The following is a 17,030-nucleotide window of genomic DNA, read 5'->3' as shown; positions in this document are numbered from 1 at the left end:
GGGAGAGTCATAAACAGGTAGTTTCGTGGTGGAAGGCTGCCGTATACTAGTATATTGATGGTAGCACAGAGAGAGCATGGAGCGGGTGTGGCCTGGAGGAGGGTGCCTCTCTGGGTCCTGAGGGTGATCAGGAGTAGAAGGGAAGGGCCTCCCAGGACAGCAGACAGCTGGACAGGTCTCTGGGAGAACAGGTGGCTGAAGTGTAACGTAAGGAAAAGGCTGCAGAGGGTCTGGAGCAGCCGTGGGCAAACTATGGCCCGCGGGCTGGATCCGGCCCGTTTGAAATGAATAAAACTAAAAAAAAAGAGACCGTACTCTTTTATGTAATGATGTTTACTTTGAATTTATATTAGTTCACACAAACACTCCATCCATGCTTTTGTTCCGGCCCTCCGGTCCAGTTTAAGAACCCACTGTGGCCCTCGAGTCAAAAAGTTTGCCCACCCCTGGTCTGGAGCCAGATCATGGAGGTTCTCGTAGACGCGCTCTTGCCCGGGGAGGTCAGGAGGCAGCAGAGAGCCCTGGCAGGCGTTAAGCAGGGGCGGCATTTGATGGAGAGAGCGGGTAGCCATGAGGATGTGCGGGCGACCACGGTTCGTCATTTAGAATCCGTGACATAACGCAGGTTGGAGGTGCTAAGAGCCTGCGTATAGCTCTGTGCGGGGCGTGGGGAGAGTTCAGGAAACGGGGACTGAAGTCCCTAAGTCTGGAGCGTGGCTGGATGTGGGTGAAGGAAGGCAGTGGTCCAGGTGGCTCCGGCCTTCTGCATGGGAAGTGGGGGCTTCCACCCACCAGAGAATAGGGTGGGAGTGAAGTCAGGGCAGAAAGACGATTCAGGTTTAGATTTGTCCTGTTCGTGTTGCAGTTAAGAAATCTAGCCTGGAATTTACAAGTGTGAAGCTCAGAAAGGAGGATGAAACTGTAGCTATCAGTGTTGTAGTCATTTGGGGCCTTGAAGAGCATTTTTATATAAAAATATAAGAAAGAGTCCTTTCCTCAGTGAATGGAGAGATGAGCAGTCTCCTTAGAGAGATCAGATTATCATAAAAAGTGAATAAATTCGCTGTCCAACTCTAGAAATAACTAAGTGCACAAGGAAAGTTGTAATAGTCTCGCAAAGCTATCGTGAGAAATTGTCCAGTGCTCACAGGTCAGATGTGCATTAGTATAAAGTGTGCTGTATTTTTCACTTTGAACATCCTTTGTATTTTTGTGAAAGTTTGTCGTAAGGTTTGCTTTTAAAGATAAATTTTTGTTTTGTCCTTGAAAATGTTACTGTCTCAACCTGTGTGTATTTTCCGACTCTAGATGGCAAGATCTTCCAGGAGAAAGTGGACTCGATCGTGTCCCTGAGGCACTCCAGCAGCGGAGGGAGGGCCGGCCCCCGCCCGGGGCCGATGCTGATCAGTCCCTCTGGCTTCACCGCGTCCCCGCCCGAAGGTAGAAACAATGAGAATGAAAGTACAACCCCGTTCAGTTCTGAGTAGAGGCAGATACGCAGTGTCCTGTTCCATCACTACAGCACCACCTGATGTTCCGACTAAACAAATGGAAGCGTTAGAATGTGTTCAGGAATCCATTTCCCTGCTTTCCATGCTCAGGAGAGCCCGGGGGCGGATGGGCTCAGGCCACCTTGATCTGCAGCTCTGTCCCTCTTCTCACGGGCATTTGTCTTTAGCTTCTGACTCGCCTCCCACTGTCCTCAGAGCTCGGTGGGGCCTACTCCCCCCCTCCTACCCGAGCTCATGACTCCAGAGGACCTCACTTGCCGTGAGAGTGGCCATCGGTACCCAGCCTCACGCTCACTGCTCCTGGGACCTTTCCCTCCACCTGACCTGCCAGGGTGCGCGTGTCTGTCCCGGACCTGCAGCAGCGGGGGCGCCCAGACAGTAGCAGGCTCCTGGCTGGTTTCTCTGTCGCCCTCCCACCTGCCTCCTGCCTGTTTTCCCCATCCAGCCCAGATCCCTTTAGTCGGCAGCTTCCTTGACCCCGCCTTTAGGTGCTTGTCCTCCTGGCCTTTGTGTTCCTGACCTGAAACCCTGCGCTTGCCTGTCTCACCGTCCTCACGCTGCCGAAGCTGCTGAGAAAGTGCCCGCTGAGGGCCTGCCGTTACCAGGTCTCCCTGTGCTGGCCGCCCGTGCCGGCTGCCCTGTAACTTCTCTGTGTTCAGAATTCCCTCTGCTGCTTCCTCATTTACCCCAACAGTCTGCTCATCTCCTCTGTTAGAGAGAAAATCGGGGTGTGTCCTGGCTGGGAACTGGCCGTGCACCCGCCTGAGGCCTTGCTTTTACTGAAACCTCCCCTCCCAAGTGTTGTCTCAGGCTGCATAGCCGATATGATCTCACTTCATCCTTAAAGCAACCTTCATATAGATCAGCGGTTCTCAACCTGTGGGTTATGACTGCTTTGGCGGTTGAATGACCCTTTCACAGGGGTCGCCTAAGACCATCCTGCATATCAGATGTTTACATGACGATTCATAACAGTAGCAACATTACAGTTATGAAGTAGCAAGGAAAATAATTTTATGGTTGGGTCACAACATGAGGAACTGTATTTAAAGGGCCTGAAGGTTGAGAACCACTGACATAGATCATTCTATACCCTCTAATATGCAGAAACCAGCAGTCATAGAATTCTGTGGTGACCCCGCCCCCTAATCACAGAACTGTCACTGGAATCCAGGTGCAGCTGCAAAGCCCACTCCTTCCACTTCCCCAGACTGTCCTCGTGACGCAGGGGGTTACGTTTCACCTAACTTCACTGCATAGAGTCGTCCGTCCTCATGATTTTGGCTCATTCAGTTAATATTGTATTTGTTAAGTAGATGGGAAAAGACATACATTTTTAGAAGATTTTAATAAAGAACAGTTAAAAGAAAAAAAAGTTCAGGCACTGAGGAATGTAAACATCAGTTACTAGGAACGTTGACCTATCTGATTCTTTTTTTTGTTAATCCTCACTCGATATTTTTCCATTGATTTTTAGAGAGCGTGGAAGAGAGAGGGAGAGACAGAGAGAAACATCGATGTGAGAGACACATGGACGGGTTGCCTCCTGCAGGAGCCCGGTCAGGTGTTTAGGTAGCATTTCTCTCCTCTCTTCCCAGCACACGGCTCCTCTGGCAGCATTCCCCCACGGACGGGGGCCAGCCTGTGGCGTTCCAGAAGCCTGCCCGCGCTCCCCACATCCTCCCTCGTGCCACCCCGGACGCTGGCCGGAGGCTCGGATGGGGGCATTAACAGGGTACCGAGTGCTGCTGGCAGCCCTGCGGCTCCCCAGCCTGAGCAGTGGAACTCCCCCGGGAGCTCAGAGACGCTGAAGCAGGGCGAGGAGGAGGAGGCGTCCATCAGCAGCTGCGAGTCTGCAGAGGCTGTCTGTGAGGGGGACGCTGGCCCTCCCCGACCGGCCTCCGTGGGTGGCGTCCCCAGAGGAACGCTGGAGTGTCCGGGGGTCAGCGTTGATCAGAAGGAGTTGGAGGCAGAGTCCAGAGCGGACGGTGATGGCCCTGGGGACGCGTCCTACCCACGCCGCCCCGACGACCTGCGGGGACTGGCCTCATTCCAGCGCAGCCAGAGCACCGTGGCGAGCCTGGGGCTGGCCTTCCCCTCGCAGAGCGGGTCTGCCCCCGTGCGCCGCTGGCCCAGCCTGGTCGACAGGAGCGCTGAGGACTGGGCCAGCCTGGCCTTCTCTCCGGGTTATGAGCCCAACTACCTCCGCACCGCACACACTCCCAGGTATCACACGTGTCTGCCAGCCCTCCCTCTTCACGTGTTTCACTATTCTTTTAAAAATGCTATGCTTCTAGAAGCGTCTTCATTATGTCACTTCTTAATATAACGTACATCGATGGCAAACAGAAAGACACCTTTCTCCTTATTTTAATCCTTGGTAATATTGAGTTCCATATTTAACCAAATGCTAAACCATAAAGAGCTCTCAAAGGAAATAGTCTGTAGTTTATTTAATTCTTTGTGGTTATTGGAGAAAAGCTCTTCAGTTCAGGGAAAGGATGACTTATTATTGCTTCCAGAAGCGCCTCTACTGCACGGTCCATGGGACCACGGGCGCTGATGGGAGCGCCCCATGTGCTGTTGGCACAGCAGACACTGGCCCTGTGCCTGTAGCACTGAGTGTGGCTGGTGCAGAGGAGGAGCTGACTTTTTACCTAGTCTTATTTTATTTTATCTAATTTTAAATAGTTCAGATAGCACAAGTGGCTTTGGTATTGGACTTCACAGGTGTAAGATAGAAGAGTGTTTAGGAAACTATGCCTAAAAGTACCAGTGACAAACCTGATGGTCAATTTGTGAGTCTCAGTTAAATCAGGAAACATTTTCAAATGTTAACATTATGAATGTTCCACATCACGACATTTTAGGCAATAAGGGATCACCTAGACCAGTGATGGCGAACCTATGACACGTGTGTCAGAGGTGACATGTGAACTCATTTTTTGGTTGACTTTTCTTTGTTAAATGGCATTTAAATATATAAAATAAATATCAAAAATATAAGTCTTTGTTTTACTATGGTTGCAAATATCAAAAAATTTCTATATGTGACACGGCACCAGAGTTAAGGTAGGGTTTTTTCAAAATGCTGACACACTGAGCTCAAAAGGTTCGCCATCACTGGCCTAGATGATGGTGGGCTGCACCATCCAGGTCCGTGTAAGTGCATCATTGATGAGGGAGAGTCTGTGATGGCACAGGATGAAACCACTAACGATGCATTTCTCAGAACGCCTCCCATCGCTAAGCAACTCATGACTGCACTCATCATATTCTTACGGAAGTCGCCGTGCCCTGGTCTCTGTGACGCTGTGTTAGTGGGTGTGTCTGGTCTGTTGCAGGGTCACTGAGGACGCGCTGGTCCCCATCTGCTGTGGGCTGTACGAGCTCCTCAGTGGGGTGCTCCTCATCCTGCCCGACGCGATGCTCGAGGACGTGATGGACAAGCTCATTCAGGCCGAGGTGCTGCTGGTCCTCGTGAACCACCCCTCCCCTGCCATCCAGCGAGGAGTCATTCAGGTAAGAGGTGTGTGGGAAGCAGAGCCTGTCCCACTGCGAGGGGGTTATTGGGGTGGGAGGGCATGGCAGCATTCTCTGTGAGAGGGGCACAGGGGCCCGGGGGAAGGGACGGGTTCCTGACACAGGCGCCTTGTAATGACACAGGGAGGTAGAGCAAGAACAGGTTAGCCCTGGCAGCCAGGAGGTGGGCTCCTGGGCTCTGAGCACAGATCCATGGAAGAAGTGAGTTTGGGAGGCAAATGATTAATTTGGTTTTACACGTGTCATGTCTAAGATGCTGGGGAAGGTGGGATGGAGGCCTGTGCTTAGAGTAAGTAATGTGCGAGACGTCTAGAAACAGTCTAGGTGCTACACACCTAGGGGCCGGCAGAGAGTGCAAAACTGCGCGCTAACATTTTCCCCTTCAGAATTGGGCACAGGCATTCTACGTGCACTTGACGAAGGCGGCCAGTCCACCAGGTGTCATGTTCAGCTAAAGAGCTAGTTTCCCGTCACGAAAGCATTAAGGTCTCCAAGGTGGAGTCATCATTAGCATTCTGTAGCCATCAGAGACAAAGCTCATCTCCTTTTGCTGTGGAGATGGCATTGTTCTTAGCTTTCTATGTTCTATAACATGAAATTAAACGGTAACTTACAAGGCTAGTAACTGTCTGATGTGTATACACTACGTAAAGTCTTAATACATTCTTTAACTTGTCCTAATTTTTCCCTTAGCTGTTAGATGTGTATTTTAATAGAGCATCTAAGGAACAGAAAGATAAGTTTCTGAAGAATCGTGGCTTTTCCTTGCTGGCCAACCAGCTGTACCTGCACCGGGCGACTCCGGAGCTGTTAGACTGCTTCGTAGAAATGTTCTTCGGTCGACACATTGGCCCTGATGACGAGTACGTGGGTTCTGCCCTCCACTGCAGTTGAGGGTCTTTTGTCCTAAATGTAAAATCTAAGAAACTCTCTCTTAACACAAGTCCTTGGTCTTCCTTTGTATTTCATTCACTAGCTAGAGAGTAGACAGGTGAATCTGTATCAAAGCAAAGAAAGTGAGAGTGAGGATTAGGCATCAGTGTTCACAGGGGGAGGTCCCTAACAGACAGGCGCTGATGCCAGGATCCCTGGAGAGGCCCCTCCCACCCTCGCCTTCAGGTTGTCTGGGGGCGGAGCCAGCCCCTGCCTGGAATCCCTGGGGCACTGATGCTGAGCTCTGACCTGGGGCAATGCTGAAGGATTAGCAAACAAGCCCCAAAACAAAAACACTTTCTTCCAAACCAGGAGTTTAGCAGGAAAGTTAAACTGTGGTTTCTGTCTATGATAGAGAGAAATGAGTGTCTTATTATTATTATTATTATTATTATTATTATTATTAGAGGCCCAATGCATGAAATTCGTGCAAGGGGCTTGGCCCTCGCAGCCCTGGCTTTGTCCAGAAGGTTGTTCGGCTGTTCGGTCTAATTAGCATATTAGCTCTTTATTATAGGATTATTCAGTAGACCAATTCAGGCCTTGTGGACGCGCCTTATTGCAGTCAGGAGAGCAGTGCTTTTCATTTGTGCACAGCTTTGGGCTCTTTCAGAGCGATTCTGTGTTACCTCATTTGATTCTCACAACAGCCTTGAGAAGAAGTGGGTAGATCTCACCACCCATATTTGATAGATAAGGAAAATGGGCACAAAATGCTTGAATAGTCTCCCTCTGTGACTGAGGCAAATCGTATGGGGACAAGAGGTCAAGACTTTTTGCTAGACCTCAGTTTACTAGCTCGTGTCTGTCAAATACCATGTAACATGATTATTACTTTCCTCTGCACTTGTTATATAGATAACTAAGGGGCCAATGGATGAATTGAAGTGAGTCAATTAAAACTATGAAATCGTTTTTGTGTTTCATTTGTACAGGACAGACTTCTAACAACACCCTTAATCTTATTTTTGGAGGGGTTTGTAATCTAAAAAAAGATGAACAATCCACGTTCCACAAATTTATTTTATAGCCTCAAAATCAGGTTAACAGAACAGTCCATATTGCAATCACTTTCCCTTCTTTCGTGGTTAATTGCTTCTACTGTGCTCTTACCTGTGTATGATTTATTACAGGTTTGATCAGGAAGATGTGAGAAACCTGGGGCTTTTTCAGAAGTGGGCTGTCATTCCTGTCCTGGGACTAATTGAGACCTCTCTGTATGACAACACGCTCCTGCATAATGCTCTTCTACTTCTTCTCCAAATATTAAATTCGTGTTCGAAGGTAGCAGACATGTTGTTGGATAATGGTCTTCTCTACGTGCTATGTAACACAGTAGCAGCCCTGAACGGATTGGAAAAGAAGTAAGTTTTAAATCATCATTTGAAGCTACGTCTGATAAATATTTCAGAAATGGAGAACTTTAGTAATAGGTTACATTAAAGCATCTGGTTTCCCATAATACTTTCAAAGAATTTTTTTTCTTATAAAACATTAAGTAAGATTAAATTTGGTGGGGACATAGTTTCCATCATTTTCAACAAAGTTTTTTATAAGAAGATATTTATATGACTTTTTAGGTGTTTAGAACCTGAAGACAAGTTGTAAAAGTAAGTTTTGTTCCTATGGAAAATAATGCAATAATTAAGAAATAATACGGTAATAAACTGTGCCACGTGCTCACAACTGTAACCCTCCTTTTGCCCTGCCCTGCATATTACCAAGCTTCCACTATAGTCTTTTTTTTTTTTAAATATATTTTATTGATTTTTTACAGAGAGGAAGGGAGAGAGATAGAGAGTTAGAAACATCGATGAGAGAGAAACATCGATCAGCCGCCTCCTGCACATCTCCCACTGGGAATGTGCCCGCAACCCAGGTACATGCCCTTGACCGGAATCGAACCTGGGACCCTTCAGTCTGCAGGCCGATGCTCTATCCACTGAGCCAAACCGGTTTCGGCACACTATAGTCTTATAAACATCATTATGCCATCAGGAACAGGACCTTGAGGATTAGGGAAATAGTCCCTTGACCACACAGCTAATAATGGTGTAAGTGAGATTCAGAGAGGTTAGTCATCCAAGTTCATCTCTGAGAGGCCTTCTCAGAATGTTCCTGTTTATACCTACCAACTCCCCGCCTTTGGTGTGGGCTCAGAACCTGCCCATCTGTTCCCATAATAGCTCCTGTTAACCTGTTTTGGGTTTGTTTTTGCTTGTTTTCTTAAATATATTTTTATTGATTTCAGAGAGGAAGGGAGAGGGAGAGAGAGAGAGAAACATCAATAATGAGAGTGAGAGAATCATCGATGGGCTGCCTCCTGCACGCCCCCCCACTGGGGATCAAGTCCACAACCCGGGCATTTGCCCTTGACTGGAATCGAACCCGGGACCCTTCAGTCCACTGAGCCAAACCAGCTGGGGTGTAACCTGTGTTTTTACACTTAACCACCCTTTACGGCTATCTCTGTACTTGCCTGGTTCTCTGTGAGACAGCTTTTGACCGGAGTCAGTGTGTGTCCTGACATGTCTGTTTCTAGCCCGCAAGTCGTGTTGCCTGCCACAGGGTGAGCGTGGGTCAGCAGTGAGTGCATGCATGCTGGCGGAACAGAATTAACCGTTCTCTCTGCCTTAAATCCTTTTTCTTTAGCATTCCTTTGAATGAATACAAGTTGCTTGCTTGCGATATACAGCAGCTTCTTGTAGCCGTCACAATCCACGCTTGCAGCTCCTCGGGCCCCCAGTATTTCAGAGTGATCGAAGACCTCATCGTGCTGCTCGGGTATCTTCAAAACAGCAAGAACAGGAGGACACAAAGTAAGGTTCAGCTTGTGGAGTTTGGGGGCAGTTGTATAGAGAGAGAAACATCAATGTTGAGAGAGAATCGTTGATCGGCTGCCTCCTGCACGCCCCCCCCACTTGGGTTGGAGCCCACAACCTGGGCATATGCCCTTCACCAGAATCGAACCTGGGACCCTTCAGTCTGCAGGCCAACGCTCTCTCCACTGAGCCAAACCAGCCATAGCTGATTTAAAATGTTTAATTCTGATAAAATATTATAGACAGTTTTGATACCGTGTAAATATAAAAATCAGAGTTGACAACCACGTAGCTTGCAGACATTGTGGTGCCTGCGTTTTCAGGCATGGCCGTGGCGCTGCAGTTCCGAGTCCTCCAGGCTGCCATGGAGTTCATAAGGACCACCGCGAACCACGATGCGGACAGCCTCACCGAGTGCTTCCAGGCACCTTCTCCCCAGCACGCGGTCTTTCCGAAGCGGAAGAGCATTGCTGGTGAGTGCTGACATTGCATTTTAATAATGATGAAATGTAGGCTGGCAGGCTTTCCTGTGTTCCATACCATTCACATGTTTAAACACTGTCAGTTTAGAAACTTAGGCTGTAAAGTGTGAGGAAGTGTTCCTCCCAGAAGAAGCCGCTCACTGCTTGCTTCTCTGTGCTGTTCCCATGTAATTTCCTCTGGAGCACCTGCCACGTGCTAAGCACAGCGTTCAGTGTTGAAGATGCAATGACTTAGAAAGCAGACACAGCATCTGCCCCTGCAGAGATGATAAAAGGTGGATAAATGCAGGGGCAGGAGTGAGACGACAGCAGGGCAGCCCACTTTACACCAGGAGGCGGGGAAGTGGGTGAGGAGGTGAGATTTAATGTCATAAAGGACAGAAAGGAGTCAGGAAGGGAGAGATCAGAAGGCGGGTGTCCCCAGCAGAGGGGATGGCTCACGGGAGGGAGCTGAGGCCGGAGGAAGCCAGGCTGGTCCGGAGAAGAGAAGGAAGCTGCTGTCCCGCTGCCAGGTTAGCCTGTGTCAGTCTGACTCCCGGGCACCACTGCCAGGTTAGCCCCGTGTCTGTCTGACTGCTGGGCACCACTCCCAGGTTAGCCCCGTGTCTGTCTGACTGCTGGGCACCACTGCCAGGTTAGCCCCGTGTCTGTCTGACTGCTGGGCACGTGCTTCCACTCATCCCAGCACCCAGGGAACAAGGCACTGGTTCCTCCCTTCTGTGTGGTAGACACCTTTCCATAGACATATATATAGAAAGAATACACAGATATTCCTTGTTTAACAAGTGCATGATCTGTTATATTGTGTGACCGTCTTTCCTAACTTTTACCAATCAACAAAGGTGTTATTCCTTTTTTACTTTTCTGTTTTTGCTATTGTAAACAGGGCAGCAATATGCATTTTTTTATTTGCTTCATTTTTTTGTCTCAAAGGTGACTCTACCCACCAAAATGTAATAACTAAAAATACCAATTACCTAAAAGAGTAGACAATCCAAAGTGCTATTAAAATATTCAAATATCTTACAGGGTGAGTCATTAAAACTTACCATATTTTAGTCATGTGTAAGTAGTGTTTATAGAGGCTCTTTATGGAAATTGATCTGTGTTTTCATAACCTAAACCAAAGGTTCAATTCCCGTGAAGGGCTGCGCTCTTCCTCACCTCCCGAGGCGCCATTTTCGTTCCTACGGTCACCTCCCGATGCTCTCCTCCTCCCGTGCGTTCAGGCGAGACTCCTCTCCCCCAGGCTCTCCCGGATCCGCTCCCTGGGTGGCACCTCTCGGAGCAGGTGCAGTAACGCTGCTGAATGCCAGGTCTCCTGTCCGCCTGGGGAGACGTTTCTCGGGAAATGCTCTTGGGATTGAATTCAAGCAACACATGCAGCAAATCACTGGAATGATACTCACCTTTCTGATCTCCTCACCTTCATTTGACTGATTTCTGCTGTCACTATATACACTTTCAAAACTATTTTACCAAGTTCAGCCGTGGCAATCATCCGGAAATAGTAATGTTCTTACTAAAACACAATGTGCTTGATAAATCTATTGATTATTTTAGAATACGAGGAGGTGCGACAGTATTGGAAAATACTTTGTCAAAACATTCTGAACTGCTTGTATGTGCCCTTCTAATTCTTGGAGTTTTTCAGGAAACTCAAATTTTGCCAAACGATAGCCACCTTGCTCAGCTAGGCACCTGCTTCCGCGTCCTTACTTAGGATTCTGAACCAGAAGTACTGTCGCACTTCTTCAAAGAGGGGAAGCACCACTTTCTCTTAATCACTCTTTCCTTTGTGCAAATTAACTTGGTATTAAATGAGATCTTTTCATGTTCTGATGATCAAAAAGTTGCAGCAAAACTAGCTTCCTGTTTCTTGTTAACTCTGGCATCTGCTGTTGTAATTGATACATTTGAAGGTCCTTGGAAATGCCCCCTTGCTCACACGGACCCCTTTCTGATGCGCATGCGCTCGGTGGCGAGCGATGAACTCCACGTGATGATACAGCGGAGGATGAGCCAGGAGAGCCCGGTGCAGGCGAGCGAGGCCGAGCTGGTGCAGAGGCTGCAGAGACTCATCGTGCTGGCGGTTAACAGACTTATTTACCAAGGTGAGTGTTATTCTATGTTACACATATAATGTAACATCTAGAGCAGCCACTAAAAGCTGTGTGAAGAAATACACTCAGAAGCACTATAGATAAGTCAAAATGAGATTCTAAAAAAAAAAATGTTCAAATAATCCCAAGGAGGCAGGAAAAAAATACACAGTAATTGTTAATCACTAGAAAAACAATACATTCAAGATTTTTAAAAATATATATGTATATATTTTTATTGATTTCAGAGAGGAAGGGAGAGGGAGAGAGAGAGATAGAAACATCAATGATGAGAGAATCATTGATCAGCTGCCTCCTGCATGCCCCACACTGGGGATCAAGCCTACAACCCAGGCGTGAGTCCTAACCGGGAATCGAACCCAGGACCCTTCAGTCCGCAGGCCAACGCTCTATCCACTGAGCCAAAGCAGCTAGGGCAATACAATATTTTTTTAAAAGACTTTTCTAATTTATATTCGGGGCACCTGGCCCTCAGGCTAACTCTGAAACTGACCCACTGTTCTCCCTGGCACCACATTGAATGGGTAGCATGCGAGAGAAACCGCTCTGCACGTCCACCTGCTGTAAGCATCACGTGTGATTGGTCCAAGAACCTCATGGCTTTAATGATTTCATAGTTCAGTTCATCTTCATTAGTAAAATAAATCCTAATTTAGAATTGCATGGCTTATATGCATTTAAATTTTGACACTGTTTTAAGTGAGATCACTTTCTCTAAGTATTCAAGTAATACACTTACACATTTATATCGTGACAACTGAATCAGTACTTTTACATAGAGTATTTTTACCAGCATCATTACATTTGTAATGGCGAGGTGCCGGTGATTTAATTGATTTTTTATTCTTTTTTAAATTCAGAGTTTAATCCAGATGTTGTTGCCATTTTGAGTACTCCAGAAAATGCCACTCAGAGCAAGACCTCAGCTTCCCAGACTGAAATTGCTGAAGAAAATAGTCATCGTGAACAGATTTCCGTTTTCAATCCATTTCAGAAGGAAATACTGACATACCTCATAGAAGGATTCAAAGTATCTCTTGTAAGTAAATTAATTAAATGGGGATGTTCATTCACACAAAAAAAGTAGAGCTTTTTTGTTTTTACTTTGTTTTTATTGCTGACACTATTGCAGATGTCCCCATCCCCCTGCTTTGCCCACATCCACGTAGCCCCCTTCCCTCTGGCTGTCACCCCGCCGTTGTCTGTGCCTGTGGGCTATGCATAGACTAGTATGTTCTTTGGCTAATCCCTTCATCTTGTCATCCAGTCCCCTTGCCCCTCCCTCTGACAGCTGTCAGTCTGCTCCATGCATGCCTCTGGATCTATTTTGTTCATCAGTTTATTTTGTTCATGAGATCGCACATGTAAGTGAGGTCATGTGGTGTTTGTCTTTCTCTGACTGACTTATGTCACTTAGCATAATAATCTCCAAGTCCCTCCATGCTGTTGCAAAAGATAAGAGCAGGGGTCCTCAAACTATGGCCCACGGGCCACATGCAAATACAAATATTGTATTTGTTCCCGTTTTGTTTTTTTACTTCAAAATAAGATATGTGCAGTGTGCATAGGAATTTGTTCATAGTTTTTTTTAAACTATGGTCTGGCCCTCCAACCGTCTGAGGGACAGTGAACTGGCCCCCTGTTTAAAAAGTTTGAGGACCCCTGGATAAGAGTTCTCAAAAGTTTGAGGACCCCTTCTTCTCTACAGCTGGTCAGTTCCTGGGTTCTCACGTTTTTTATCCATCCATCCTCAGTGGGCATTTGGATTGCTTCCACCTTTTGGCTATTTGAACAGAGGTGTACGTCCACCTCTTTTAAACACTGTTGTACCGATGTGTGTGTCTTCCTAATTTAGACTGTATTTAGAAACCTAGAATAAAACCGGTTCGGACTGTGTTGAGGTTAGTATAAGTCTGATCCTAATTCATTTCTGTTTCGGTTTAAGGGTTCAAGTAAACCCAGTGGTTCCAAGCAGCAGTGGGCGAAGATCGTGTGGTCTTGTAAGGATACCTTCCGCATGCAGCTGGGAAGACTGCTTGCCCACATACTGTCCCCAGCCCACCCTTCCCAGGAGAGAAAGCAGATTTTTGAAATAATTCAGGAGCCAAATCATCAGGAAATACTACGAGACTGCCTTAGCCCATCCTTGCAAGTAAGAATCAGTATTTCATACGAAAAAACCGTGGGTGAAGCGTCAAATTGCACAAAACAAGAATTGAAATTAAACTGTATTTTCATGCCAAACATTTTAAGTGTAGTTTTCTCACCAAGTGGCACCTGAGGTCTTTCTCCAGATGCCCTCCACCAGCCTCGCCTGGATCTGCTTGTTCCCCATTCTTTTTAGTGCTTAAGTGAAGGTCTGTATATAAGTTCCTACAAGGAACTAGACTCATTACATGATTGATCAGAGGATGTTAATATGAGTTATTAGAAACAACTTCAGTGGCTATTCAAAGTGAATAAAAACATTTCTGTTAGTTTTTCAAGATGATTTTAGAATGTCATTGAATACTAAATGGAAATATTTTCAGTTAATTAAGAACCTTGCCTCTAAGACACAAACGTGCAAATACTCCAGTCAGTTACATTCCTCTTTATTTGCCAACTCTCCAGGCCTTTTACTGGGAGAGCATCTGCTCCGTTTCCTCTCTGGGTCGGGTGGCAGCTGTCTCCCGATTCCTTTAAAATGTCGCATAGGATGAGCTCTGCTATTCCCGTCCTGCACATGTTCATCTCCTGCTTCTAGGAAGTGGCAGGATGTGAGGCAGCATGTTAATGTACACACCACCCAACATGTGAGAGTTTCCAAACCCATTTGTTGACATTTAATACTATTCACAGTTAGAATGTGAGCGGTATTTGTATTAATGCAAATTCTTAAAGAAAAATTCTGCATGCTTAACTTGTTGGCACATGTAATGTCTAAATAACACACAGTGTACAGGTAGCAATGGGGTGTAACTTCTAAAGCAGTGGTTCTCAACCTTCTGGCCCTTTAAATACAGTTCCTCATGTTGTGACCCAACCATAAAATTATTTTCGTTGCTACTTCATCACTGTAATGTTGCTACTGTTATGAATCATAATGTAAATATCTAATATGCAGGATGGTCTTAGGTGACCCCTGTGAAAGGGTCGTTCGACCGCCAAAGGGGTCGCGACCCACAGGTTGAGAACCGCTGTCTAAAGCATGGAAGGCCCGACCCAAAAAATCGTGCATCAGAGCTTGGTGTGGGCTCACGCCATGCAGGACAGTTGCCATTGCCCTGAATAGCAGCTCTAATGTCAGTTACACGGTCTGCTCATCAAAGATTGGCCTAGCCCGGCCGGCATGGCTCAGTGGTTGAGCATTGACCTGTGAACCAGGAGGTCATGGGTCGCTTCCCGGTCAAGGCACATGCCCAGGTTGTGGGGTTGATCCCCAGTAGGGGGCATGCAGGAGGCGGGCGATCCATTATTCTATCTCATCATTGATGTTTCTCTCTCTCCCTCTTCCTTCCTCTCTGAAATCAATACAAATATATTTTAAAAAAAAAAAAAAAAAAAAAAAGATTGGCCTAACCCAGCCCGTCTCTGGACCTTCACAGTGCTGAGGTCTCCCTGGTTCCAGGGTTCCGAAGGAACATGGATGCTTATAAGCTCATCTGCAGAGAGCTTTTTGTTCAGGAGTGTTCATCCCTCTCTACCAGGCAGAAGCAAAGGAGAAAGAATGAATAAGCAGAACTCCCTTATCTCGAGGCATAAAGGAAAGTTCGCCTCCAGTTACATTTGCAATGAGGGGAACTAAGAAAGGTTGTCCCTTATCCTAAGCTTACTTCCTGTATTCTTTAGCGAATCCTCTCCAGAATTCTTTCCCCACGATAAAAGCCTGCTTGCGCCTTTTCTTATCCTTGTTCTCCCTCCCTCCTTCTCCCTCTTTCTCCCTCCCTTCCTTCCTCTTCCTCTCTTTTTTTTACCTTTTACAATGAAAATTTTTAAGCATACTAAGAAAAGTAGAATAATATAATGAATACTATATAACCATCACATAGATTTAACAATTGTTAATATTTTTATCTTTATCTTCTCCTGAAACATTTTAAAATAAACCATAGAAATCATGACATCTTTCAAAAGGCATTTTTTTACATATAATCATAACATTATACGTAACAAAATTGGCATACTCCCTAATGTCATCATATATCCAATACAGAATCACATTTTTTTAGTTGTCCCCCAAATGTCTTTTTTTTAAGCTCATTTTTCCAGCCATATCTAACCAAATAAACCTAGCAATCTAATTTAATTTACCTGTAAGAAGTAAATATTCAATACTTTAACTGTAAGAAGTAAAAATTCTGTATGACTGAAAAGAATGTATTCCTTTGTTTTTCCAGCATGGCGCCAAGTTAGTTTTGTATCTGTCGGAGCTGATCCATAATCACCTGGATGAGCTGACTTGGGAGGAACTGGACGCGGCACAACTGCTTATGAGCGCGTTGCAGACGTGTGGCCACAGGGGCCCCCCTCCCAGCGCGGCCGCAAAGCCGGAGCTGCTCAGAGTCATCAGAGAGGTGAGTCGGAGAAACAGCATGTGTTCTTAGGAGGGCCCACTGGCTGTGATGAAAGGGCGCTGGGAGGCTTGTTTTCCATTAGAGAGTGTCAGTGAGGATGAATTTGAGATACTTGCTTTCTGTATGTTGCTTTATTACCACGAGAGAGCAAACAGGCTTATTGAAGAAATGTTCTATCCTCTGTGGTCACCCTCATCTGTTACCAGTAGCGTTCAGTGAAGGGAAAATCTTCACATTGACAAGCGAGTTGAAGAACCAGCCTTGAGTCATGGGTTCTTTAATGGAAAAACAAAATAAGGAAGTAAGCACCTTTGCAAACCCACCCGGTTAGGCAGCCCTGGTTAACTCTTCTACCCTCACTCCTCTGCCCACACCGTCTGGAGACAAAGGGGAAGGAGCGCATTATCTAAGGAGCTGATGTCTTCTGTTCTGGTCTCCTGAGGACAGCGCTTTTCCTTGTTAGCTTGGTTTTACAAGTAGTTTACTGGGTTCTGTGCCAATGTTAAATGATAAAGAATAAATTTTACATTATTTCTTTTAGGAACAAAAGAAATATGAAACTGAAGAAGGTGTGAATAAAGCCACCTGGCAGAAGACAGTTAAAAATAATCAACAAAGGTAGGATTTTAAGTGTTGTCTTTTGGGAATCCATTAGATTTCACATATACTTTTAACTGTTTGTTTTCTTAAATTTTATTTTTTCCATCACCATTTATCCCCTCTATGCCCCCTCCCTGGCCATCACCACACTGTTGTCCATGTCCATGAGTTCTCTCTCTTTTTTTCTTTTTTACTCAACCCATCCCCTACCCAGCACCCTCCCCCTCTCTCACCAGAGCTGTCTGCCTGCTCTCTATCTATGAGTCTGTCTCTGTTTTGCTTGGTAGTTCAGTTTGTTCAGTAAATTCCACCTATGAGTGCAGTCATAGGCGGCTATTGTAGTATATAACACTGGTCTTTCTCTGACTGGCTTATTTCACATAGCATGATACTCTCCAGGTCCATTCACGCCGTCGCTAAGGGCAAATTTTCCTTTCTTTTTATGGCAGAGTAATATTCC

The 17,030-nt window shown here is 46.1% G+C and overlaps 1 protein-coding gene across 12 annotated transcripts in view; it reads left to right on the top strand.

The window, feature by feature from the left end:
- LYST (lysosomal trafficking regulator) overlaps positions 1 to 17,030 on the top strand; it is a 75,452-nt gene that overhangs the window by 38,835 nt on the left and 19,587 nt on the right. For 9 of the 12 annotated variants that reach the window (XR_009450229.1, XR_009450228.1, XR_009450230.1 and 6 more), the window contains 13 exons: positions 1,309 to 1,440; positions 3,110 to 3,737; positions 4,856 to 5,033; positions 5,748 to 5,917; positions 7,121 to 7,351; positions 8,640 to 8,806; positions 9,133 to 9,282; positions 10,421 to 10,582; positions 11,214 to 11,405; positions 12,275 to 12,453; positions 13,360 to 13,566; positions 15,794 to 15,970; positions 16,512 to 16,588. Coding sequence is in view for 9 of the 12 variants with exons in the window: in XM_059677396.1 (XP_059533379.1) it covers positions 1,309 to 1,440; positions 3,110 to 3,737; positions 4,856 to 5,033; positions 5,748 to 5,917; positions 7,121 to 7,351; positions 8,640 to 8,806; positions 9,133 to 9,282; positions 10,421 to 10,582; positions 11,214 to 11,405; positions 12,275 to 12,453; positions 13,360 to 13,566; positions 15,794 to 15,970; positions 16,512 to 16,588 (2,650 nt within the window). In the remaining 3 variants the exon portion in view is untranslated. The remainder of the gene's footprint in view (positions 1 to 1,308; positions 1,441 to 3,109; positions 3,738 to 4,855; positions 5,034 to 5,747; positions 5,918 to 7,120; positions 7,352 to 8,639; positions 8,807 to 9,132; positions 9,283 to 10,420; positions 10,583 to 11,213; positions 11,406 to 12,274; positions 12,454 to 13,359; positions 13,567 to 15,793; positions 15,971 to 16,511; positions 16,589 to 17,030) is intronic. The other 3 variants (XM_059677392.1, XM_059677391.1, XM_059677394.1) reach the window with 2 other exon arrangements.

This window comes from Myotis daubentonii, chromosome 20 (assembly GCF_963259705.1).
Source record: "Myotis daubentonii chromosome 20, mMyoDau2.1, whole genome shotgun sequence".
NCBI lineage: Eukaryota > Metazoa > Chordata > Mammalia > Chiroptera > Vespertilionidae > Myotis > Myotis daubentonii.
The sequence above is the reverse complement of the archived record's forward strand: the minus strand, read 5'-3'. Positions and strand labels throughout refer to the sequence as shown.